The 26,716-nt window shown below is 48.9% G+C and overlaps 1 protein-coding gene across 7 annotated transcripts in view; it reads left to right on the plus strand.

Annotated features, from left to right (window-relative positions):
• PFKFB4 (6-phosphofructo-2-kinase/fructose-2,6-biphosphatase 4) overlaps positions 1–18,619 on the plus strand; it is a 38,542-nt gene extending 19,923 nt beyond the window's left edge. For all 7 annotated transcript variants that reach the window (XM_069562139.1, XM_069562141.1, XM_069562138.1 and 4 more), the window contains 7 exons: positions 877–1,084; positions 1,623–1,769; positions 13,789–13,893; positions 15,351–15,480; positions 15,584–15,646; positions 16,761–16,825; positions 17,469–18,619. In XM_069562139.1, coding sequence (XP_069418240.1) covers positions 877–1,084; positions 1,623–1,769; positions 13,789–13,893; positions 15,351–15,480; positions 15,584–15,646; positions 16,761–16,825; positions 17,469–17,528 — 778 coding nt within the window. In that variant the 3' untranslated portion in view covers positions 17,529–18,619. The remainder of the gene's footprint in view (positions 1–876; positions 1,085–1,622; positions 1,770–13,788; positions 13,894–15,350; positions 15,481–15,583; positions 15,647–16,760; positions 16,826–17,468) is intronic.
• The last annotated feature ends 8,097 nt before the right edge of the window (positions 18,620–26,716 follow it).

The following is a 26,716-nucleotide window of genomic DNA, read 5'->3' on the forward strand; positions in this document are numbered from 1 at the left end:
ATTAAATAAAAAGGCTGGAGTATGAACTTGTACTTGGGTCACTTGTAATTGTGTATGAATCTTTAATTCCACACCAAGGAAGTCAAGTGACTGTTGGAGAGATGGTATCTGGGGTGTCTGCGGGACAGTCCCTGGGCTGGCTGTGCATCTTCTCGGTGAGGCTGGCACTGTTTCGGTGCTGCTGCCCCACCTCTGTGGTTCTGCTGGTCTCCCCAGCACAGCGTTGTTCCTTGTGGCCCTGCTCTCCACGCTGCAGGGCTGCGCTGGTCCAAAGCAGGAAATGTGGCGGAGCTGGGCTTATCAGCTGCTGCCCGCAGTACCATCCTCCTGTGCTGTTTGTCTCATCTAGCTGGCTGGCATGGGATGGCATGGGCACTGGGCACACACAGATGACCTGGGCTGGATTCTAGGGGGAGGGTTCACTGGGGGAAGGAAAGGCCAGGTCAGGCCCATGGATGGCTGACCTGGAAGACTGGAAGGGAGGTGTGTTTGCCAGCTATTACCATCAGGTCAATCGTGGAAAAAACTGTCTCCTGTTCGCCCTGCAGATAGTGCACTGAGAGCTCAGAGGTAGGCAAGAGGGGCCCCGGGGACGTAGAGCAGCGCGGAAAGTCCGGATGTGGTAGGACCGACCCCTCTCTTGGGCTGTCACCTCTCATGAGCATGCTGAGCGTGGGGCACCTCTCACCGGGTTTGTCTGTATGTCACGCGTGTCATGTTGCTCCCACCGCACCCCTGTCGCTCGCACACCAGCTGATGGTCCAGCGTGTTGTGGTCTCAAGTCTGGCAGGGTCAGAGAGGAAAGGCTCTGGAGCGGGCAGGGTGTACCCTGGAGGACCCAGGTCTCACTCACCTCTCCTTGCCTTCTCTGGAAAGGGATCTGTCCTACATCAAGATCATGGACGTGGGGCAGAGCTACGTCGTGAACCGCGTGGCTGACCACATCCAGAGCCGCATCGTGTATTACCTCATGAACATCCACGTGACGCCCCGCTCCATCTACCTCTGCCGGCATGGGGAGAGCGAGCTCAACCTCAAGGGCCGGATCGGCGGGGACCCAGGGCTGTCCCCCCGGGGCAGGGAGGTCAGTGTTCACACTCGTGTGTGTGTGTGTGCGCGCACGCGCGCATGCTCATGTGTTGGTGAGGGACTCCAGCTAATGTGCAGTCCAGTCTGGAATGTTCCCATTACATAGGGAAGGTCACCAGGCAGACCACTGGATCTCTGGCTTCCATAATAGCTATCGCCAGCTGAGCGCCTTCCGTGGAGTGGCATGCCACTGTGGGAGTGAGCTGAGTGCCCACAGTGCAGGTGATCCTCTGCCACAGTCCAGGGAAAAAATCAGAGCCTTGCTGGGAAGATGGTCCAGCCTAGGCACATGGTTTGGGGGGGCCAGTACTGGCAGGGGACCTGATGAGCCTCAACTGGAACTACTTTCAGGGTCTGGGAAGAATGCACAAGGACCGTCCTTGTGGGAGTGGGTGTCATTGAGAATTGGTTCATGTGTTTTGTTTATTAATTTATTTTTTTACCACATGGGTTTTCTCTGAGGCTGGACCCCATGGACTCTTTGAGGGCAGCCCAGAACCTGTCCATCTGAATTTGCTTCTGGTGTGTTTCAGTTTGCCAAGAGTCTGGCCCAGTTCATCAGGGATCAGAACATCAAGGACCTAAAGGTCTGGACAAGCCAGATGAAGAGGACAATCCAGACGGCCGAGGCCCTGGGGGTGCCTTACGAGCAGTGGAAAGTTCTCAACGAGATTGATGCGGTAATTGACGTCTCTTCCCTCCCCTGCCCAGGTCTGGGCACAGTTGCGCTCACCCAGGGTGATGACGTTGAGGGTCAGAATGATGGTATTGAGGGTCAGAAAGAATTTTTTGTTTAACATGTCATCATTGATTATGATTTTGAGTCGTCCCTCCCTCCTTCCCTGCTTTTGCATGTAACTATCTAGGGGGACCTGGTGAAGATACGACGTATGTGTCTGTTGTGAAATAACTGTCGCAGTGAGTTCATTTAACATCCATCACCACATAGTTACAAACTTTCTATTTCTGATGATGAGAACTTTCAAGACATACTCTCTTAGCAGTTTTCAAATATATGCTACATGTTGTTAACTATAGTCACCGTGCTGTCCATTGCATTCGCAGGACTTATGTGTCTTATAACGGGAGGTTTACACCTTCACCCATTTTGCCTATCAGCTGGCTTCTCGTCCCTTTAACTTCACTTTCAAGTCAGCAAAACCTCCAAGGGAAAAATGATGCCATGTATCAGGTTCATCTCTTCCAGCTTCCCTTCACTTCAGGATTTTGAGTCCTCACGTCTTTTTTTTTCTAAGACAAGTGATTTTCTTTCTTTTTTAAAAAAACCACTCTATTTCCTTTTTTATTTTCGTATTTTTGCCTACCCTGGGTCTTCGCTGGGCTTGTGGGCTTTCTGGTTGCGGAGAGCGGGGGCTCTCCCCTAGCTAGTGCCCAGGCTTCTCACTGCAGCTGCTTGTCTTCTTGAGGGTCGTGGGTTCCAGGGCGTCAGGCTTCGGCAGTTGTGGCTCGCAGGCTTAGTTGCTCTGGAGCGTGTGGGATCTTTCCGGACCAGGGATCCAGCTGGTGTCCCCCTGCGTTGCACAGCGGATTCTCAGCCACTGGGCTACCAGGGAAGTCCCCTCAGGCCTTCTTTGCCTCATGGCTCTGGGATGATATCAAACAGATGTATTTATTTGTTTCTGTTTGGCTTTTCCAGTAGCTCTCAGGGTGAGGGTTAGTCTAAAACAAGCTTGTCTACCATTGCCTGATGTGGAAGTCTCTGAGATCAAATTTGAATCTTAGAGAGATCACCCCACCTGATAGAACTGTTTTGTTGGGATGAAGTGAGCGGAAAAGCTAGAGGAGGGAGCTTGATGTGTCCTGATTAGGAGATGAATCTGGAATTTGGGTGGTGGCAGTGAGAGAGGAGTAGAGGACTGGGGGGTGTTTTTACTCACTTATTTATCACATATTTATGTGAGCCTATGCTATGCTAGGGTCTCCCAGGTGGTGCTAGTGGTAAAGAACCTGCCTGCCAGTGTAGGAGAATTAAGAGACGTAAGTCCAATACCTGAGTCGGAAAGATGCCCTGGAGGAGGGCATGGCAACCCACTCCAGTAATCTTTCCTGGAGAATCCTGTAGGCAGAGGAGCCTGGCGGGCTACAGTCCACGCGGTCGCAAAGAGCATGACTTAAGTGAGTTAGCACACATACACTCTATGCAAGGAACTGGGCCAGACGCCAGGGACCTAGATCCAGGTGAAGAGATGGAGGCTGATGATACCCCACCAGGGATGTAAAAAGGGAAAACACCTCCAGGATGGCTCCAGAGTTCCAGCCACTGGGGAGGGTTCTGGGGCGCTCACCTGAGGGCACGGACCATGCCTGCTTTATTCGCCACTTCGCAGGTGCTCGGAAAATAGGTCGTGCGTGAGAGGAAGATGTGTGTTCTTAGGAGATGTTCCATGGCAGATACCCAGGAGGCAATCTGATGTCTAAGGAGAGGTGGGGCTTGGGGTATATCCACCACAGACATGGTGCTTGAGACTGTGGAATGGATCAGGTGGCTGAGGGAGGTGAAGTGGGACCCAGGACAGAGCCCAAGGGAGCCTTGGTATGTAAGGGGCTGTGGAGGAAGCGATGGACAGGTGTCCAGTGAGGTGGTAGGCAGACCAGGCCGGTGAGCGTCACGGGACTCAAGGCAGAGAGGAGGAGGCCATGGCCAGTGGGGTGAGATTCCACAGGAAAGGGCAATGAGGCCAGTCTCCAAGCTGACCGTTGGGCTGTCGTAGCAAGACCACTGGGAGTCTTGGTGCGAGCCTAGCGGGCTGTTGCCCAATGGGACTGGACGGGGAAATGAGTGGGAGGCAAGAGGCTTAGAGTCAAGGGATACTTGGCCGTGCGTAAGCTGATGATGAGAGGCCAGCAGGAAGGGAGAGAATGAGGACAGGAGGCCCTGAGAGACGGCAGTGAGCGAGTCAGTGCCTGGGCAGGTTGATAAGAAGTCTGGGGTCCCCCAGAAGAGAGGGGTCTGGGGTTCTCAAGGAGGAGGAAAGGACAAGCTGTTTTTTTTTTTTTCCTCTACATTCCTTAGTCTTAGTCACATAAGATGGTTTTGTTTTTCTTTAAGCCGGAAACTGATGATTACACAACTCAGTTTAAACTCTGTACTAGGGATTATATGACAACAATGTATCCTGTTTGAGGACAGTTTCTCCTTCCTGAAAAATCTTCTGACTAATCCTGATATCTTAGAATGTATATTATGGGAGTGGGTCTGGTAAAATTTTTTAACCTTGAGACATTCTTTTGCTTTATTGTAATAACTAATTTAAAAAGTATATAACTCCCTTGCTAACACTAGCGAGGGGGGCATTCTTTGTCCCCCTTCTGATGTCTATGTCAGAAGCTTTCAAACTCTGCTACACAAAAGCTTTTGAAGGATCAAGCTTGGTACCTGGTCCTGAAGCTAAATCTTTTCGGAGATCACGAATCCAACATCGTTCACCATAAGCTATCCGCAGAGGCCCAGTTTCCAAGATATCAGGAAGGGAGAGGGATGCAGGTGGTCAGAGTCCTGTCTTGGAACCTCACGGAGGTTTCGCTCAGGAGTGAAAGGAAGGAGAAGTTTCCCAGGGGAGTTAGCCAAGGGGGTGAGTTAGCTGGTCTGGAGAGTTTCTGTGGTGCCCTTGTCTGTGTCCTGGGGGTGGTCCTCCAGCCCCCAGCAGTTGTGGAAAAGGAGAACGTTCATTCAGCATGTGAGCTTGTCCCATTGTGTCCATGTGGCTGAGACGGAAGCATGTGGGACAGAGAAGGTGAGTAGGGAGGAAGGTGATGAAGCCACATGCCACGGAATCCATCCCTGCTGGAAAAGATGGGGGACGGGAATGGGGGCATCCATGGCATTGTGAGGTGGGAGAGGCCACAGGCCCAGCATTCCTGTGGGGTGCCAGGCCAGGGAGGATGATGCTGGCTGTCCCTGGAGGGACAGCTCCAGGCTGGTCCAGTGTGTAGGACTGCCAGCTTTCACTGCAAGGGGACATGGGCTCAGTCCCTGGTGAGGGAACTAAGATCCTGCAAGCTGCACAGCATGGTCAAAAAAAAAAAAAAGGTAGAAGCCAGTCACTGATTCTGCCCGTACTCTTCTCCAGGGAAGGGGATTAAATAAGAGCTTGACTCACTGGGAGTCATTTTAGGGTGGGTCGTGTCCCCACCTCCATGTATCTACCATCAAGCTTTTACAATACAGGCAAGGCCTTGTTATATTGTACTTTGCTTTATTGCCCTTTGCAGAGACTGTGTTTTTTACAAATTGAAGGTTGATGGCAACCCCTTATCCAGCAAGTCTGTCGGCTCCATTTTTCCAAAAGCATTTGTTTGCTTTAGCGTTTCAAGCTCTTCATTATTATTACGTTTGTTATGGTGATCTGTGACCAGTGATCTCTGATGTTAGTGCTATGACTTGCTGAAGTCTTGGATGATACTTAGCAATTTTGTTTGGAGATAATTTATTTTTTAGTTAGGTTATGTACATTGTTTAAAACATAATACTGTTGCACACTTAACAGTGTGTAATGTAAATGTAACTTTTACATACATTGGGAAACCAAAAAATTCTTGTGACTCACTTTATTGCAGTGATCTGGAACCACACCCAGAATATCTCCAAGGTATAGCTGTAGTGGCTATTTTATCACTTCCTATTTATCTCTCCATCCCTGAGTCATCTGGATAGTTTATTTTATTCAAACTTTATTTGTTCATCAGAGTAAGTTATATATTAGAACCTAATGGTAGAGTCATCTCAGTGTCAGGTGTTATTACCTCTGTTCCCATCCTTTGATATTGTGCAGTTTTTATTCTTAATTAGGTGTGTCAGAGATTAGTCACTAATTGAAATTTTTATTTCCAAAGAACCAGATCTCAGATTGTATCAGTTCTATTCTTGCTCTATTTTTTAGTTCATTTATATTTTGCTTTAATGTTATTTTCCTTTTCCTTACTTTCCTTCTAAAGTTTATTGACCGATGTGTTTATTGTCATTCTTTCTTCTTCAATAATGAAAGCATTTAAGGTGATTTTCTGGTTGATTTATTTATTTATTTGGCTATGCCACACTGCTTGCAGGATATTAGTTCCCTGACCAGGGGGATTGAAGCGGGCCCTGTGCAGTGAAAGTGTGAGGTCCTCACTAGAGGACCACCTGGGAATTCCCATGGTTGACTTTACTATGTTGCAATCCAAGGAGATGACCTGTAATTCAGCCTTTGGGAATTTTTAGAGGCTTTCTTTGTTGCCTAGAATATGGTAAATTTTTATAAATATCTCATTTGAAAGGAAGGTCTGTTGCCCGTTAGTTGGATACAGTATCCAATAGATGTCCATTATCCAATTATATGGAAGAATAACAGGGTGTGTGCATATGTGTGTGTGTGTGTGTGTGTATGCGTATGTGAAAGAGAGATAATGAAGCTTTCTAACTTTTAGAGTCTTAAATTGAAGTATTCCAGAAGAAATGGAATCACATCTGGCATTTTCTTGAAAGTAATTTCTTTCAAAGCCATTTCTTCAAAATTGGCTAGAGAGAAGGAAACAAGTATAAGTTTAGTTGACACAAGATTAGCTTTGTGGTATTAACATTTATGGCTAAGAGATGCATGCATGGGTATATTAATTTCAGCTTCTTTCATTATATCATTCAAATTTTCTGTCTTTTTTTGGTCTATTTGATCATCATAAATCAATAGTTGTTAAAAATACTCATTATAATTTTGCTGATTTTTCTTGCATTTTCAACAGCTTTATTTTACCTTTTCTTCTGTATATATTTTGATGTTTTATTATAAAGTAATTTAAATTCATGACAAGAATTTGTGGGACATAAAGAGAAGCAGATGGCCACTCTAATTAGGTTAATTCAGGGAAGATTTATAAAAGGATTTATATATTTATGAAAAGATTTATATATACCATTTTGCAAAGATAATGGGCAGGATGTAGAAGCCTTCAAACAACAGGGACCATTGCTTCCCTTGGGTAGAGGAGAGAGAAGATACAGGATCCTGGGGACAGGGAGCAGTGAGGAAAGGGCAGCCTGGTAGGATGGACCGTTGGTGAGGGCCTAGACTGCTGAAAGCAACTTCTATAAGAGGGAGTCAGAAATAACATCTCAGCTTGACTCCCCTCCGTCCTGTGACCTCCTGCCAACGTCCCCCATGGCCTAACCCAAAAAGAAATTAGTGGCCACGGGAGCCTTGTCGATGTGTCCACAGAGGTCAGTCTTCTGGAAGCAGAGAGCAGGTAGAAAAGTCGAAAGATGTGGAGTGGCAAATGAGAGGAACCAGCAGAGCCTGCCTTCTGTTTGAGCATTTAAAAATGCTATTCCGTTGTCGTCTGGGTCACATTGTTTCTGGCAAGAAGTTTGCAGTCAGTCTCATCTTTGTTTTGTGTACAATGTATCTTCTTTTACTCTATTTTCTGTTTATTATTGATTTTAAGTAGTTGGATTATGATATGCTTTGGTATGTTTTACTTCATGTTTATCCTGCTGAAATTCATTAAGATTCTTGGATTTCTGGGTTTCTAAATAGGAAATTTGAAAAAAAAAAAAATTGAGCCATCATGTCTTCAAATACATTTTCTGCCACCCTGCCTCCTACTCTGGACTCCAACAACATGTGTGTTAGACCACCTGGTATAGTGTATACAACCTCTGGGATAATCACACAGGTCATCGAGCTTCTGTTCATTGTTTCCCAGTCTTTTGATTTTCCTGAACTTCCGTTTGGGTACTTTCTATTGCTGTGTCTTCAGGTTCGCTTATCTTTACTTCTGTTTTTATTAAACTCATCCAGTGAACTTTACAGTTTAGACTTCAGGTTTGTTCTTTTTTGTGTGTCTTCTATTTCTTTCCCTGTGATGTTCTGCTCTGCAGTCCAGGAAGTGCCTGTGTAGTAAGTTGCAGCAGCTGTAGGCTCCTTGTGGCTCTTCTGGAGGATCATAGCCCTGCTCTGCCTGTTGTCTCAAGTCTACAAACAATTGTTGCATGATTTTGTCTGTTTTCATTTTTTTTTAATTGCTCCTGTTGGACCCAGAGCAAATGTGGTACCAGTTACTCCATTGTGGCTCAGCCTTCATTTTGGATAGTTACTGTCTACTATAAAATACTTTTTGCATGGATACTTTGACCAATTTGAATATTATCATTCTGGTGTTCTTTTTCCTTTTATTTTTTGTAAAATACAAATAACATAAAACTTATCATCTTAACCACCTTTTTATTTTTTTTGGTTGTGCCATTTGGCATGCCAAATCTTAGTTCCCTGACCAGGGATCAGACCTGTGCCCCATGCAGTGGAAGTCTTAACCACCGGACAACCTGGAAAGTCCCAATCACCATTTTATTTTATTTATTATTTATTTTTTTCCAATCACCATTTTTAAACACACAGTGCAGTGGTATTAAGTACATTCATAATATTCAATCATTACCACTGTCCACCTCCAGAACTTTAAAAAATATATATTTATTTTATTTTTATTTAATTTGGCTGCACCAGTTCTCAGTTGCAGCATGTGGAATCTTTAGTTGTGGCATTTGGGATTTAGTTCTCTGACCAGGGCTTGAACCCAGGCTCCCTGCATTGGGAGCACAGAGTACCAGCCACTGGACCACCAAGAAAGTCCCTCCAGAACTCTTCACCTTGAAAAATGGAAACTCTGTACCCATTAAGCAATAGCCCCCATTTTTCCTCCTCACTCAGCCTCTAACAGCTACCGTTCCCTTTTCTGTCTCTTTGATTCTGTGTGTATGATTGTTCTAAGTGTATCACATGAGTGGAATCAGATAGTATTTGTCTTTTTGTGACTGGCTTCTTTCACTTGTCATCGTGTCCTCAGGGTTCATCCATGTTGTAGCAAACGTCAGGATCCCATTCTTCAGTTTGAATATGGTTCCGCTGTATGTGTATGCCACATTTTGCATATCCATTCATTTTATCTATGAACATTGGGGTTGTTTCCACCTTTTCACTATTGTGAATAGGGCTGCTAAGAACATGGGTGTGTAAATGTCCCTTTGAGACACTGCTTTCATTTCTTTTTGGTACATATGTAAAAGTGGAATTACTGGATCATATGGTAATTCTATTTTTATTTTGTTGGGGAACTGCTGTGTTTTTTTCCACAGCAACTCCACCTTTATAGATTCCTACCATCAGTGCACAAGGGTTCTGATTTCTGCACATCTGTGCCAATTATTGTGCTTGTTATTTTTCTGGGTTTTTTTGGACAGACAGTTCTGATGAGTATGAGGCGATATCTCATTTTGGTTTAAATTTGCCATCCTAGCTTTTCATCCATATGTTTTGGCTATACTTACTCCCTTTTATTATTTTTTAAAAATCTATTTTATTTTTGGCTGTGCTGTGTCTTTGTTGCTGTGCCAACTTTCTTTAGGCTTCCCTTGTAGCTCAGTCAGTAAAGAATCTGCCTGCAGTGCAGGAGACTGTAGTGAGTGGGGGCTCCTCTTTGTTGTGATTCTCCAGCTTCTCATTGCGGTGGCTTCTCTTGTTGCTCAGCACAGGCTCCGAGGTGCACAGACTTCAGTAGTTGCGGCACGTGGACTCAGTAGTTCTGGTTCCCAGGCTCTGCAGCACAGGCTAAATAGTTGTGGTGCCTTAGTTGCCGGTAGCTTAGTTGCTCTGTGGCATGTGTGATCGTCTCAGATCAGAAACCGGACTTGTGTCTCCTGCATTAGCAGGCGGATTCTTTACCACTGAACCACCAGGGAAGCCCCACTCCTTTTTATTTTTAACCTCTTTGTGTCATTTCTTTAGATGAAAGGACCATATCTTTGGTTTATTTTTTGACCTAAGAGCTTTTTTCATTTAGGAATCTAAACCCATTTATATTTATTATTGCAATTGCTGTCTTTGTCCTTTTTTTACCCAATGGCTTGCAAATTTCTCTTCATTTTTTTCCCATGTATAAACATCATCTTTTCTGTGATTTGGAAGGCAAGCAATGTTTTTTATTATTCCAATGTTCATTACCTACAGCTTTTCAAAGACATTCTTAAGTAGAATTCTTATAAATAAAGGAATAACTGAAATATACTTATCCAAATTAGTAACAGGAAAACAATTCTTGACTCTATTGGGAATTATGAGAATGTATTATTTCTGTTTGTTTCCATCTGCTTTTTTTTTCTTCATTACTGTAATTGGGCAGAGTACAGCATCATGGTTTTATTTTTTTTAATCTGTGTAGCTCTTTTTGTTTTTAATTGTTTTTAACATGTAGAGTGTACATATGTGTGTGTGTGCTGTGTCGCTTCAGTTGTGTCTGACTCTTTGTGTCCCTGTGGACTGTAGCCTGCCAGACTCCTCTTTCCATGGGATTCTTCAGGCAAGAATGCTGGAATGGGTTGTCATTCCCTTCTCCATGTTTTAGCTCTTTAGCGTTGATGAACTCTTTAGAAAGAGGAAGCAGTTTGGGGGACCCATTTTATAGGTTCTTTAATCCATTTTGTGGCTTTTCATCAGTTGTGGTTGGTGGAAGTTTTGGGAGGTTTCCAGCCCTGACTTCTTTCTCATGCAGCTAACAGCTCCCTGACTCAGGTGAGAGATCTGATATGTACCTTTCAGGGACATGAATGTGGCTGTAACACTTGGTGTTGCAGAGAAGCGTTGATTTTTCTTTTTTCTTTGGAGTTAATCTGATTATTTTCTTAGGTGCTCTGGATCCCCTTATTTATCTGTAGTTTGGAAACTAGTCTACTGATAATATCTGTGACCTGTTAGTCATCTTTTCATGGCTGTTCAGTTGTTCACTTGCTCAGTCAGGTCCGACTCTTTGCGACCCCATGGATTGCAGCACGGCAGGCTTCCCTGTCCTTCATCATCTCCCAGAGCTTGCTCAAACTCATGTCCGTTGCGTGGGTGATGCCGTCCAACCATCTCATCCTCTGTCATTTCCTTCTCCTGCCTTCAATTTTTCCCAGCATCAGGGTCTTTTCTAATGATCCTACCTTCAATCTTTCCCAGCATTAGGGTCTATTCTAATGAGTTGGCTGTTCACATCAGGTGGCCAATGTATTGGAACTTTAGTTTCTGCTTCGGTCCTTCTAATGCATATTCAGAATTGATTTCCTTTAGGAATGACTGGTTTGATCTCCTTGCAGTCCAAGGGATTCTCAAGCATCTTCTCCAATACCACAGTGCAAATTATCAATGCTTCCACGTTCAGCCTTCTATACAGTCCAACTCTCACACCCATACAGGACTACTGGAAAAACCATAGCTTTGTCTAGACTGACCTTTGTCAGCAAAGTGATGTCTCTGGTTTTTAATATGCTGTCTAGGTTTGTCATTACTTTTCTTCCAAGGAGCAAGCGTCTTTCAGCTTCATGGCTGCAGTCACCATTTGCAGTGATTTTGAAGCCCAAGAAAATAAAGGCTGTCACTGTTTCCATTGTTTACCCATCTATTTGTCATGAAGTGATGGGGCCAGATGCCATGATCTTTGTTTTTTTGCTTGTTGAGTGTTAAGTCAGCTTTTTCACTCTCCTCTTTCACCTTCATCAAGAGGCTCTTTAGTTCCTCTTTGGGGCCATGGCAATTAAAGCAGAGTCCTTCCAACTGAACCTCCCAGGAAATGCCTAAACATTCATATTTCTAGCAACATTCTGTTCACGATGATATATGTTTTCCCTAGGACAATAGAGGCTTCTTTACTATCCTTCATTTCTTTCTGAGCCATCACCCTAATCATTTCTTTTGGCCACACCTGACTTGCAGGATCTTAGTTCCTTGATCAGAGATTGATCCCGGGCCCTCAGCAATGAGAACCGCCAGGGAATTCCTTCTAATAGTGCCCATCTTTTTACCAAATTTCTAGTAGCTGCCAGCAATCCTTGACATTCCTTAGCTTATTGGTGCATCCCTCTAGTCTCTGTCCCCCCATCATGTGGCCTTCTTCCTGTGTGTGTCTCCCTGTGTCTTCACATGGCCTTCTTAAAAGGACACCAGTCATTGGACCTCATCTACTTGATTATATCTGCAAAGACAATTTCCAAATAAGGTCACATTCACAGTTCCCAGGGTCGAGGACTTTAGTGTGTCTTTAGTGTGTCTTTTGTCACCCCACAATGTAGTTTGTATCTTTGTAAGAATTTTCCTATTTGACCTAAGTTTTCTTATTTCTTGTCATTTTATTATTGTTCAGTCACTAAGTCATGTCCGATTCTTTGTGACCCCATGGACTGCAGCATGCCAGTCTCCTCTGTCCTCCACTGTATCCCGGAGTTTGCTCAAACTCACGTTTGTTGAGTCAGAAGTGTTCATCAACATTCCCTTATAGTCTTTTTTTGTCTCTATAAGCTTTTTAATAATATCCCTGTTTCATTCCTGGTTTAATAATTTGCACTATCTTTTTTCCTGTCATCCTAGTAAGAGTTTTCTCTTATCTTTTCAAAGAACTAACTTTTGATTTTGTTGCTTTTCTCTATTCTCTGTTTTCTATTTCATGAATTTCTGTTTGAATTTGTACTGTGTTCTCCTGCCTGCTTTGGGCTTAGTTTGCTATTTTTCCAGGATCTTAAGGTGGAAGATTTAGATTAGCGATATGAGATCTTTCTTTTTTGATATAGGCATTTACAGATATAAATTTTCCCCTTTATATTTCCTTTTTGATAGACGACTTTGCCCCAGGGCCTTGTCTAGGGGAAAAAACAAACACAGACACACCATAAAACACCTGCTTTTTATTACGGGCATTTAATTGCTTCCTCTCTAGACATAGCCTGTGTGCTGGGTCTTGGCTTGAGCCTTGGAAGACTGACACCAGTCAAACCACAGATTTTCCTGGGCTCTTTGGTTTTGTTTTAAAATGGCATTTGTACAGGATACTCTATGCTGCACGTGTGTGTACAGCCTGAGTGACACAAGCGAAATCTTACTTTATACCTTGTACAGTAGTCCGTCTTGTCAAGGCTATGGTTTTTCCTGTGGTCATGTCTGGATGTGAGAGTTGGACTGTGAAGAATGCTGAGCGCTGAAGAATTGATGCTTTTGAACTGTGGTGATGGAGAAGACTCTTGAGAGGCCCTTGGACTGCAAAGAGATGCGACCAGTCCATCCTAAAGGAAATCAGTCCTGGGTGTTCTTTGGAAGGAATGATGCTAAAGCTGAAACTCCAGTACTTTGGCCACATCATGCAAAGAGTTGACTCATTGGAAAAGACTCTGATGCTGGGAGGGATTGGGGGCAGGAGGAGAAGGGGATGACAGAGGATGAGATGGCTGGATGGCATCACTGACTCAATGGATGTGAGTCTGAGTGAACTCCGGGAGTTGGTGATGGACAGGGAGGCCTGGCATGCTGCGATTCATGGGGTCGCAAAGAGCCGGACACGACTGAGCGACTGAACTGAACTGAACTGACAGTAGTCCGTGCGCTGGTGTAGCATTTCTAGAGCCCAGAAAACCAAAGACGCTTTAGAAAAGACACCTAGTTAACATTTCTGTGTGTATTTTTATGGCAGAAACTGGCTGGCTGGGTGTATGATGGGTGGGTTGAAAAGACTCGTGACAGCTATTTCCAAGTGCAAGAGTGCCCCCTGCTTAGTGTTCCCAGGGGGCCTACTCTTCCCAGCTGGTTTCTAACCTCCAGGCCGGGAAGCCCCCGTGGCCCAGGAAATGCCCTTCCCCGACCCCCCGGGCCTGGAGTGGGCGATGTGATGACTGTGGTGTCTCCCTAGGGCGTCTGTGAGGAAATGACCTATGAGGAGATTCAGGACCATTATCCACTGGAGTTTGCCCTGCGAGACCAAGACAAGTACCGGTACCGGTACCCCAAGGGGGAGGTAGGTGGGATTTGGGGGCTTAGTCTCTGCCACCTGCTGCCTGCCTGTGGCCCAGGGCCCTGAGGGGCTCTGCAGTGGCTGTGTGGGCAGCAGGAGGGGCCTGGCCTCAGAGGTCGGCCACCAGGGTGTGTGTGGTCTCCGTCACTTCCCGGCTGTGGCCCAGGCTGCAGGCCCTGCCTTGGGTGGGGGATGGCGAGTGCTGCCCCCGTCTTTGCTCTCCCTTCATGGGCTGACTCCATCCTCCCTGCTGCTCCAGACACCACCCCCAGCCCTGAATCCAGACCTAGGGGTTCCCCTTCCCCACATGAGTTGTGGCCACCACAAGTCACCTCCCCTGTAACCTCCCCTCAGACTGGCTTTTGCCGCAGCCCAGGTCTTGGGTAGAAACAGCGTCACCTGGGACTTGTGTGTCTTCCACTACTCGGAGGTGACCTGGGGCAATGGCCAAACAAAAGCACCTCCCACAGACAGCTCTGCGTGTACACGCATCTGTATACCCATGTAGGAGCTCCTGGGTGTACACACATCCGCATACTCATGCAGGAGCCTCCGGTCCAAATGCCAGGCTGTGCTGTTCTTGGGGACAGAACAGCTCTGGGTAGCATCAGTGTTTCCCCACATCATACTGTGAGGCAGAGCCCAAATTTAGAAGCACCCAGATAACAGTGGGGTGAGAAAGAAACAGAGTAGCTAACTGCTCAGAGGATAGGGCAGGGTAGGGCATGGGGAGGAACTGGTAGGGAAGATAGTTGCCAAAAGAATCAATCTAGGATTTCCCTCAGAAACCCTGGGCACCCACACGCATCAGGTTGGTGTTATTCCAGATCAAAGCATGAGCGCAAGGCAGCTCCAAGCTTGAGGCCTTTATTCCCCACCCCCCCCCCCCCACCACTGAAAAGACTGCTCACTCTGTGAAAACAGGGGTGAACCCCCAGTGCCGGGTCTCCGGCACTAGTGTAAAGCTCTGAACCTGCCAGGCCCCAAGGTTGGTCCATGGGCTCCCTCACGGCACCTGGGAGGTATACTGGGCTGTAAGGGTCTTACCTGGGAGCTCAGGTGTGCTGACAGATTGCACTGTGGGAAGTTTGAGGGCTTTCTTTCCCCTGCCTCCAAGGCTCATTCTTTGCACATCATGTGCTGTGGGCAGCCAGGGAGCAGTCTTTTCCACCAGTCGTCAGTGGCCAGCATGTGAATTCCAGCAGCTGAGGGTTCAGTGAACGGCCCAGAGTAGGCAGGGAGGTGATCCCTTGGATGCAGTCTGAACCCCAGCCCTGCCCTCTTGATCCTACTGGGACCAGGCCCTGGGATTGGGGAGGTGATCCCTTTGTCAGACTGCCAGTCCTCCCCAACCTTCCAGAAGGGTGAGGCGTTCCAGGAGAAGGTAGCCCCCTCCCCAGGTCGTGTCCATGCCTATGCCCGGAGCTGGGCTGAGGGACGCCTCCCGCTTGCTCTTACAGTCCTATGAGGACCTAGTCCAGCGACTCGAGCCTGTCATCATGGAGCTGGAGCGGCAAGAGAACGTGCTGGTCATCTGCCACCAGGCTGTGATGCGCTGCCTCCTGGCCTACTTCCTTGACAAGGCGGCAGGTGTGGACGCAAACCCTACTGGGGGAGGTGGGGTGTGTGAGAGATTGCGGGGAACTGTCACCTGGTCCTCCCCAGTGTCAGCCCTCCCTGCCTGTGTCCACAGAGCAGCTGCCCTACCTCAAGTGTCCGCTGCACACGGTCCTGAAGCTGACCCCCGTGGCTTACGGTAAGGGAGCTTCCCGCACGCTGACCTGGTGACCAGCCTGGCTCTCTACACGGTTCCTAACTGTCTGCAAACCCCTCCCTTGAAAATTCTATTAGAAGCTCATTCCTCCTGCCGCCACCCCACCACCTTTCCCGTTTGCTTTTTGTTTCCTATATATCACAAATAATGCTTTTAATTATTTCAATTCTTATAGCACGGGCATAACAGAAACTGCCAAGTCTGTGTTTTTGTTTAGTCACTAAGTCCTGTCTGACTCCTGTGATCCCATGGACTGTAGCCCACCAGGCTCTGCTGTCCATGGGATTTCCTAGGCAAGATCCAGTTTGCTATTTTTTTTTTCCCTTTGAAGGATAACACCCCAGTTTGCTTTTTAATTTTTTTGTTTCGATTTCTGTGGCCCCCTGGTGATCTTTTCCTTAACCATCACCCACCCACAGGAAGGCCTTTTCTACTGAATTTTCTAGAATCCCCCACAAAGCCCCATGGCACCCAGCACCTGAACCTTAGACTGTGTGCCCCTGCCTTGGGCTCTGCCAGCGGAGGCTTCAGGCAGCTTCCTAACCTCCTCGGTCTCGATTTTTCCCCTTTAGCACTGGGAGAGGCACCCCCATACATGGTTGGGTCCTTGGGGCAATAATTGCAAAGCTCAGTGGTAGCTGAGCTCAATGTCATTATAATGTGTGTTAATCCCCTCGTCCCCCTTTGCACTGAGCGCCTGGTACCGTGGTGATTTGGCCTCATGTGTGCGACGGGGCTGGGTATGGTGGTTTGGGGGCCCTGAGGACTGTGCATGATGACCCCTCACTGAGCTCAGCTTGTTGCTCCTCGGACCGTCCTCAGCCCCCGAGGTAGGCTTCTTGTCCTCAGCGTGGCGCTGCCTGGTGCCTGGGCTCCTCGCTGAGCCCGCACTGGGCAGTGGCATGGAGCCTTGGGCCTGACAAGGTGCCTCATCCTTCCCCAGGGGCACCTAGAAATGCCTAAGGTGGGAGGTCTGGGGTGAGGCTGAGGCTGTGCTCGGTCCCCAGCACCCCAAGCTGCCTCCTGGGGGAAGCTTCTACCTGTGGCCCAGCTACCTTTCAGGAGGGGAAATGGGTGTGCATCTTCCCTTTGACAGGTTGTAAAGTGGAGTCCATATTCCTGAATGTGGCAGCCGTGAACACACACCGAGACAGGCCTCAGGTAGCAGTGGGGTCACTGCTGGGGTGGTGGGCATGTTCCTGGGGGTCCAGACAGAGCCAGCGCTATGGCCAGGCCCAGCTGGGGGCCTCCTGAGTGAGCTTGAGTTCTCTGTTGGTTTTGGCGGGGGTGGTAGTGGTTTCAGGACATGCAGGGAGCCCGGGGCCCCAGCTCTCAAGGGACAGATCAGCTGCAGACCAAGAGATGCCTACAGGCTGCTGGGCCCATATCTGACATTTGCCCAGTGACACAGCCAGGAGGAGGGCATCCCCAGGAGCTGGTCCCCTTCCTGCCCCCCGATGAGGATATAATCCCCAGCTAGGTGTTTCTCCCCACCTGACCCAGACCTGAGGCTGGAGGAGGGGATGGCCTCTTTCTGAGTAACCATTGACCTGCCTGCAAGGAGCAAGTGGTAACTGGAGGTGCCCTCCCCTCCCACCTTTGTTCTGGTGTCTGTCCACCCACCATGTGCCAAGTGACTCTTGACCCCTGGCTCTTAGGGAAGGCTGGGCTGTAAGTCCTGCAGCTGGGGCTCCTCAGGGTGAGAATGTGAGTCCAGCAGCTGCAGTGATGAGCAGAGCAGACAGCAGTGTCTGTCTCTTCTTGGCACAGGGGTCAGTGCTCTTGTGTGTCTATTTTTGTGCAGAATGTAGACATCTCTCGGCCTCCGGAGGAAGCCCTCGTCACAGTCCCAGCTCACCAGTGACCATATCTTGTCCACTGTGACCCCCGGGCCGGCGTTGATCCCTGTGGACAGTGGTCATTCCAGGCCCACTGGTCTGTGTGACAGTCATTGCCCAGGAAACGCCCTCAGAGCCATGATTGGCTGGTGGCACCCAGAAGCCCCGCCCCAGCCCACCTGTTTCCTTGTTGGCAGCCACAGGGCTGTATACGTGGTGTCTGACCTGCTGCTGAGCATTGCTCGCCTGACCGCGTCTGCCCCCTGGCCGGTGAGAGGGCTTCCACACCTGCTCCTCCTGTTCTCTCTCACCGGCTGGGGGGCCTTGTGAAGCACGAAACCCCAAAAATGTGAAATGGAAAGCACTTGCTGTGATGTTTTCAGCCACCGAGGCTGCGGCACCTGGGTGGACCTGGGGACCCTGCCAGGGTTCTGCTGCCCTCTCTGCAGCCACTTCTGGAGCCAGAGGCAAGATCTTCAGGGAATCCTGAGCTGCTTCTGCCTCAGTCAGCGGGAGTAAACCCTCTCCAGCCCACCCTGCCAGGAGCTGAAGAGCCTCTACCACAGCAGACAGCCCCCTCCACGGGCTAGACCCTGGGGTCCGTGCGTCTGCATTGGCAGATGCTTGGGAAAGCAATATGTTCACTTCTGCATGTGGGGATCCCCAGAAACACACAGGGAGGGGACATTGGCGGTCACCCTTTCCCAATGATGCCTACACTGGAATACTTTGGGAGCCGGTGGCCAAGGCCACCCCTGCCCCAACTGCCCTCATGGTGCAACATGTAAGCTGGTGCAACACAGAAAGACATAAGGACAGAGCTGTTGTACGCATCCCCCTTCCCAGTGCTCGAGGGAGAGGCTGCCCTCTTCCGCTCCCAGCTGTGCCACCGGCTACCTCGACTGCTGCTGCCGGCGTCCATGCACGCGTATACACCAGTGGCCACACCTGCCTTTGCTGTGAAGGATTTGAAAAGCCTGTCCTGGCGTTCGTTGACTTCCACCTGGGGGATGAAGCCTGGGAAAGGCAGGAGCCGGAGTCAGCCCCTGGCCTGGGAGGATTTTCCCAGCCCCGTCATCACTTTTGATTCTTGTACTAAACAGCCTGATGAAAACGACCTCGGGAAGCCTGCCGTCATGCCCCTGAGTTCTCTGGGGTCCAGAGAGGTGGGCTGGGCAGTAGATTCCAGCTCCATTTTGTAGCTGGGAGAACAGACTAGCCAGCACCTTGTGAGGCTGGGTGAGAACGTGTGTGGATTTGTGGTTGGATGTGCTGCTGTCCATGGGTGGTGGTCCTGGGTGAAGTCAGGCCCCAGGATCCCGTGACCCTGGCCTGGGCTGAGGACCTCAAGTGCCGCAGCAGCTCTGGCCAAACCCGGGTGGGAGATGCCCAGGACCAGGCTGTGGCCAGACGTTCCATCGGAGCCCCAAGCTCCTTAGACCTGGGTCCAGTGGGCCACACTGCTGCCTCTGGGACTCGGGGACTGCAGCCTTTGCTTCTGTGGCTGCCGGAGTCTTGGTGACTTCCAGCCATGCTTACTTGTTGCCCATAGTGGGTCCCTTTGGTCAGTGGCATGAGCATCTAGATGTCACCGCCTCTCCAGGACCTCAGGCTCACTGAGGTGAAACCAGCGAGGCCTCTTCTCTCTGTTCAGAGGGCCACCAGGGCCAAATGACTGGGACGGGGCAGAGGGAGGTCTGGGATCCCAGCAGGGGCTCACCCCGAGCCGGCTCTCTGCCTGGGCAGCATCCACTGGCCGGGTGCCCACTTACAGCCGGGACGGTCCACGTGGTCCTGTTGCAGACGTGTTTCCTCCTCGTCCTGGAATGGAAGTTGTTGGAACTCAGCCACTCGTCACACTGTGTCCAACATTCTCTGCAATAAATACTTAAAAAAAAGAACACTCCTAATGTTGTGTCTTGTGCCCAGGTCTCCCTTGGTGAGGTATTCTTTCTAGCAGCTTACGGACCCCCATGCTGTGCTCTCTCCCAGAAAGTCTGGGTGGGACCCTTCGTCCAGCTCCCACTGCCGTGCCTACCCATCCCGGGAGCAGAAACTGTTCTGCCCTGGAATGAGCCCTGGGCAGGGCCCGAGTTTTCTCTGGGCTGACCCGGGTTGCTGGGCCCTCACCACTGGGCGAGAAACAGACATAGTGGGGATCTGGGGTCCCTAGAAATGTGGATCTCTAATACCGGCGTCCTTGGGGAGGGGTCGAGGATGGAGGGGGTACACAAGGCTGTGGATGGAGCGTGATGGCTGGTTCTCTGGTATGCCTTGTTGCTTCTGGCCTGGGGAAGATGGTGACAAGGGGTACCCTTTCCTCTGCCTCAGAATTTTTCACCCTTGTGCAATAAAAAAAAATTTTTTTTTCCGATTTTGGGCAGAGTAGGGAAAAACTTTTTTTTTATGGGAGTATAGTTGATTGATGTGTTTCAGGTGTACAGCGTAGTGGCTCACTTATGCATATATTCATTCTCCTCATGTTCTTTTCCCATTTAGGTTATTACAGAGTGTTGAGAAGAGTTCCCTGTGAACTACAGCAGGTCCTCGTTATCTGTTTTATATATGAAGTGAAGTCGCTCAGTCTGACTCTTTGTGACCCCATGGACTGTAGCCTATCAGGCTTCTCCGTCCATGGGATTTTCCAGGCAAGAGTGCTGGAGTGGATTGCCATTTCCTTCTCCAGGGGATCTGCCCGACCCAGGATTCCTGGGTCGATTTTATATATGGTGCATGTTAATCCCAAGTTTCTAATTTATCCTTCTCTGGAGACTCCAGTTCACTTCCTGGGTTGGGAATATCCGCTGGAGAAGGGATAGGCTACCCACTCCAGTATTCTTAGGCTTCCCTGTGGCTCAGCTGGTAAAGAATCCACCTGCAATGTGGGAGACCTGGGTTCAATCCCTGGGTTGGGGAGATCCCCTGGAGAAGGGCAAGGCTACTCACTCCGATATTGTGGCCTGGAGAATTCCATGGACTATATAGTCTGTGAGTGGGGTCTGGACATGACTGAGTGACTTTCATTTTATTTATTTATATGCCTTCTGCCCTGGGGCTGGGGTGTTGGCAGCTTGGTTCCTCCAGGGACATGATAAAGCTGGGTGTGGCTGGGTGCCCCCACGTGCCTCTCCTAGTGTGTCAGGGCAGAGGGTGCCTGTGTCACAGCGGATGACGGGAACTAGGCTCAGAGTGATGTCAGCTATGACCATCTTCCTGATATGTGAGGTTACTGTCCTCACCTTGTCCCTGGGCATAGAGTTCCTGGAGTGGATACCTGACCTCCTTGATACCTGACCTCCTTGAAGGGTTCCTAGCACTTTTTTAAAGTTTTTATTGAATTTCTTACAATATTGCTTTTGTTTTATTCTTTGTTGTTGTTGGTTTTTTTTTTTTTTTTGGCTGCAAGGTATGTGGGAATCTTAGCTCCCAGACCAGGGATCGAACCTGCATTTTCCAACATAGGGGGCGAAGTCTTACACTGGGCCACCAGGGAAGTCCCCTTCCTAGCACTTTTTGAAGAAGGTTTTGAAAATTTTTAACAGCAAAGCAACCACAGAAGAAATGAAATATAACACTACCAGAATTTTAATGCAGGTCTACTATTCTACCACACACACACACCCAATTTAGAAATAGCGATGATATATGGTTATGCTGAAGAATATTAAGATAGGATCAGAGGGTATTTGGATAGAAATGTTACACAGATTTCAACAACATTTGAATTATCTTTATAATTGGCTTATATATTATACATTAATAATATATAAATTTCACCTTTAAGGTGAGTGTTGCCATGTTTGGTTTAGACCAGTCACTGTTCATTCCCTGAGGCCGGGCACATTTGTTGTTTAAGCAAAAATTGTTTCATTAAAAGTGGAAAATGGCTTTGTGGTGGACCAAAAGTGATGTCTGCCAAACCCTGGCTAATGGCCACAGGTCCCTTTGGGAAGGCTTGTGAGGAAAGTGCTGGCATGAAGCTGGGCTGTTTTCACAGGGCCCACCTTAACAGGCACCCACCTTGCTTCCTTAAAGGACCTCTGGGTTTGTGAACTGACCTGATCTGGTAAATTCGTGAGAGATCCTCTCCTCCGCAGTTAGGTTTCTGGTTATCAGACCTCTGGTTCTCTTGTCATACACATCCGGTAGGATTCTACTGGCTTCCCATCAGTTGTGGTCCTAGGGGGTCTGTTGATCCCGGCCAAAGGCAGGTGTCGTAGATTGAGATGAAGTCATGCTGGAGTAGGGTGTGACCCTAAACCAAAATTCCCTAGCACCTTCAGAGACAGCATGGGTCCTACTGACGTCTTGGCTTAAACATCCAGCCTCCACAACTATGAGACAGTAAGTTTCTGTGGTTGGAGCCACTCAGAGTCTAGTACTTTGTTATAGCTGCCCTAGCGAATGGAAACTTTTCAGCAATGAACTTCCCAAAGCCTAGGTGAAGGGAGTATTTCCTGGGTCCTCTCCAGGGACTCAGGGAAAAGGTGAGTTGTCCTGGATCAATTCAGTCCAACATTTATTTTGAATGAATGTGTGAATCTTTCTGAAGCTTTGGATTGTTTACATTATACCAGGAAGCAACTGTCATCTCAACTGCATTTAGTGAGACCCAGGTTTCATTTCAGTCAAGCAACCAGACATGCAGAACAACCTCCAGTAGCTTATGCTAGCACATTGAATCCCAAGTTCCGGGTAAGATCACCTATATTAATAAATTCTGCCCTCTCTAAGATGGCTACATAAAGTCTCTGCCCACATAAAGTCTGTACATTTTAGCTAATGTAAGATACCAAAGTCTTAAGATTCCTTTGATACCTAAGCCATCCCCTGGGTTTGACTTTGTAATAAGGTCTCCACACATGCTGGAATCCATCTCTAATTTAAGGAGTTAGGGAGAGGGGCTTGAGAAGACTAGACTCCCCTTGCAAAGAAACGACCTCATGAGGTGTCAGGGGAGGACACCTTGGTTAGGTGGGTAAGGGACATGGAGAAGGGGTGAAAGTTGGTGGCAATCTGATTCCTCTGATTCTTTCATATGCATCTTCATCTCACTTAATTCATTAACTTGGCACATAAAGTACCTGCCATGTACTAAGCAGTAGGAATATGGCAGTAAGTGAAAGTGTTAGTCACTCAGTCTTGTCTGACTCTTTGCAACCCCATGGACTGTAGCCCGCCAGGCTCCTGGGTCCATGGGATTCTTCAGGCAAGAATACTGGAGTGGGTTGCCATTTCCTTCTCCAGGGGATCTTTCCAACCTGGGTCTCCTGCGTTGCGGACAGATTCTTTACCATCTGAGCCACCAGGAAAGCCCCACAGGGGCAAATTCCCTGCCTCACAATGCTGACTTTCTGGTGTTGGGAGACGCAGCAAAGAGATGAGTAAAGATGCACTGCATTAGGACGTCCCTGGCAGTTCAGGGGTTAAGGCTCCATGCTGCCAGTGTGAGGGGTGGGGGTTTGATCCCTGGTCAGTGAACTAGGATCCCACATAACATGGGATTAAAAGTGAACAGATTAAAAGCAGAGAACGAGGTAGTAGAGGGTGCTGGGACAGAGCGGAGGGCTTGGGACAGGGTTATAAGGATGTAAGAAGGCCTCACCGAGAAGGCAGTCAATGTCCGGAATGTATTAAGTACATGTTCGCCTTATGACATTTTCAACTTACAGGGGGTTTATCAGGACGTAGCCCCGTCGTAAGTCAGGGAAGACCTGTCCCACGCTGGCAGAGATGGCTGTTCTAGTTTTGTCTCAGCCTGCCAGGGCTGCCGAAACCTCTCCCTTCATACTGGCTGGATTTCCACTGCCTCTCGCTCCAACCAGGCAAACATCCAGTCCTGATGCACCCCCATTTCCCTGGTCACCTGCTGACAGCTTTATCAGGTGGAAGAAACTGTGGAATTTCTGAAAAGGAACGTGTGTTCCTCTGAGGACCACCGAGGGTGCAGGAGGACAAGACAGAGAGGTCATGCCCACATCACAGTTCTCCTCTGGCAGACACTGCGGGCTGCTCCCCAGCTGCCAGGACCCCCACCACAGCAGAGGCTCTGCTGTCCTGCTGCTGGTCACCAGCCCTCTGAGCATGCCTCAGGGAAGGGACCTCTGACTCCAGGGAAGGGACACCTGACCCCAGGAGGGTACGTCTGATTGGCTGGACAAAGGGAGCTGAAACGTGGGTCTGGCGTTTCTGCCTTCTGATATGGAGGAAGCCGGGGGGCAGGTGCTGGTGAAGAGGAACAGCATGAGCCCTGGGCTGTGCTCCGCCTAGCTCTCACGCTCCTGGCGTGACAGTCCTGTAGAGCACGGGCTTTCTGGGCATCACTGGGTATTGCTCTGGCCCCAGGCAGAGTTCCCATATATAGTGTGGCTGCCACTCTCTGTGTAAAAGTTCCAGCAGAAAATAGTCATTCTTTTTTTTTTAATGTTTATTTATTTTTGGCTGCGCTGGGTCTTGCTTTGCTGTCCAAGGGTTTTCTCTCGTTGTGGCGAGTGTGGGCTACTTTCTAGTTGCAATGCACAGGCTTCTCATTGTGATGGCTTTTCTTGTTGCAGAACATGGGCTCCAGGGCACATGAGCTTCAGTAGTTGCAGCACACAGGCTTGGTTGCCCTACTGCATGTGGAATCTTCTCAGACCAGGGATTGAATCCATGTACCCTGCATTGGCAGGCAGATTCTTAACCACGGGACCACCAGGGGAGTTCCTTTTATTAAAAAGAATTATTTATTTGGCTGTGGTGGGTCTGAGTTGCTGCACGTGGAATCTGGTTCCCTGACCAGGGATTGAACCCAAGCCCCCTGCATTGTGAGCATGGGATCCCAGCCACAGGACCACCAGGGAAGATCTCAGGAAATAGTCATTCTTAACAATGCACATTAGAAGAGAGCTCGCTAAAAGGGCCCTTTACAGAGCTGTGGGCGGATCTGGGTGACAGCACTCAGGGCTAGCATCACCGGGAGCCCTTTTCATCCCTAGGCCGTGTGGACTGAAGAAAAATGCGCAACCGGAAAGTTGTGAGTGAAATTGTATTTGGGGACCTCAATGAAGACAAAAGCCCAGAAGACAGCATCTCAGAAAGCGCTGAGGAGTTGCTCTGAAGACATAAGGGAGGAGCCAGGATATACAGGCATATTTTGCTGGCAAACACGAAAACATGTAGATTACTATCACAAAGAACCGACACCTCGAATGAATGATTCCAGCCCTGGTTTTTCTATGTAAGGGAAGATGCAAGGACTGGGTTCATTGGAATTATTCCTTAGGTATGCATCTTCACTCTCCAGAGTCAGTGTCCAGAGCACAGAAGGCTTCTTGATTTTTTCATCCCGAATTCTCCGCAGATGCACCGTCCATGGTCTGCTGCGGTAGCTAATGGCTAGATTCCTGTAGAACTGGGATGAAAGTAAAAGTGTTCGTTGCTCAGTTGCATCTGACTCTTTGTGACCCCAAGGACCTTAGCCCCACCTTGTCCATGGGATTCTCCAGACAAGAATACTGGAGTGGGTTGCCATTCCCTTCTCCAAGAGATCTTCCCGATCCAGGGATCAAACTCTGGTCTCCTGCATTACAGGCAGATTCTTTACCATCTGAGCCACCAGGGAAGAAGGAAAGAGAACTGAGATAGTGGGCAACATTCTTCACAGGAGAGTTGGGTAATGTTTCCTGTCCACAGCCTGCAGGGTCAAGGCTAAGGAGGGGCAGGGGGACTGGAACCTGGTGGGAACCCCCCTTTCCCACTGGCCCCTGGCCTTCTGTTCAGTTGCTATGAGCTGCATTACAGAGGGGTCTCTTCAATCAGTCCCTCCCTGGGGCTCTCAAGATAAAATCTCAGTCTCTCAGCATACGGCTCTGAATGGAAGGAGGCGGGAGCTGTAGCTGAGGGAGTGGGGTGGAGGGGTGTCAGATTGCACCCCTCCAGGAGCTTTCAGGAAGGATTAGTGAAGGAAAAGCCCCACTCATGTACTTTCCTCCCACCTTCTGACCACCTGCAGCTGTCTTATGTTGACTCTAGAGGAAGGGAGAGAGAAAGAGGGAGCCCCAGGACAGGGTAGGGTAGAGGAAGGATGTAGAGGGAAGAGAAGACAGGCTGGAACAGCCATCGAGTATGCTCACTGGCAGAGATAGATGCCCCAACCTGGCGCGTGCTGGGGCAGTGAGGGTGGGGCGAGCGCAAACCAGAGAGGACTGTGGGTGCTGTCAGCCCAAACTCTGGGGAGTGATTTCTGGGCTGATGCTCAGGGGAAAGTGGTCCATGGGCTAAAGGAGATCCTTTAGTGCCTTTTCCAGTTGTTATCAAGCACCCGCTGTGTGCACGGCCCTGTGCTGGATAACAAGACATAGTCCTTAGACCCCAAAGTAGCAGAAGACACCCACATAACCCAAGGTGTGGTGCTGGGCTGGGGGTCACAAGGGCTGTGGGAACACCTAGGGGAGTCCTAACCCAGACTTGGCATCTCCAGAGTCTTCCGAGAGGAGGAGCTGTTTCAGTTGGGAGCCAGGGAGGGTGGGGGAATGTGCGTGGTGGATGCAGAGAGCAAGGAGGCACACGGAGCCTCAGTCAGTGCAGGAACTGAAATCAGGACTTTGTCTTAAGAGCTGTGGGCTTCCCAGGTGGCTCAGTGGTAAAGAATCCACCTGCCAATGCAGGAGACCTGGGTTCGATCCCTGGGTTGGGAAGATCCCCTAGAGAATAAAATGGCAACCCACTCCAGTATCCTAGCCTGGGAAATCCCATGGACAGAGGAGCTTGAGGGGCTACAGTCCATGGGGTCACAAAGTCAGACACGGCCGAGTGACTAACACTTGCACATGGTCAAGCTAGGTCCACAAATGAGTGTTTGTTTTTTAAAATTTATTTTTGGCTGTTCGGGGTCTTTGTTGCCGTGCGGGCGTTTCTCTCATTGTGGAGAGAAGGGGCTGCTCTCTAGTTCTAGCGCTCATTGTTGTGGAGTGGGCTTCCCTGCTGGTTCAGACTGGAAAGAATCTGCCTGCGATGCAGGTGGGTCCAGGATGGATCCGTGCATCGGGAAGGTCCCCTGGAGGAGGGCATGACAACCCACTCCAGTGTTCTTGCCTGGAGAATTCTATGGACAGAGGAGCCTGACAGGGTCGCAAACAAGTCGGACACGACTGAGCGACTCACACGTCTCACTTTTCAGTCTTGTGGACCACGGGCTCTAGAGCACAGGCCCAGTAGCTGTAGAGCCTGGGCT

This window comes from Ovis canadensis, chromosome 19 (assembly GCF_042477335.2).
Source record: "Ovis canadensis isolate MfBH-ARS-UI-01 breed Bighorn chromosome 19, ARS-UI_OviCan_v2, whole genome shotgun sequence".
In the NCBI taxonomy this organism is placed as follows: Eukaryota; Metazoa; Chordata; class Mammalia; order Artiodactyla; family Bovidae; genus Ovis; species Ovis canadensis.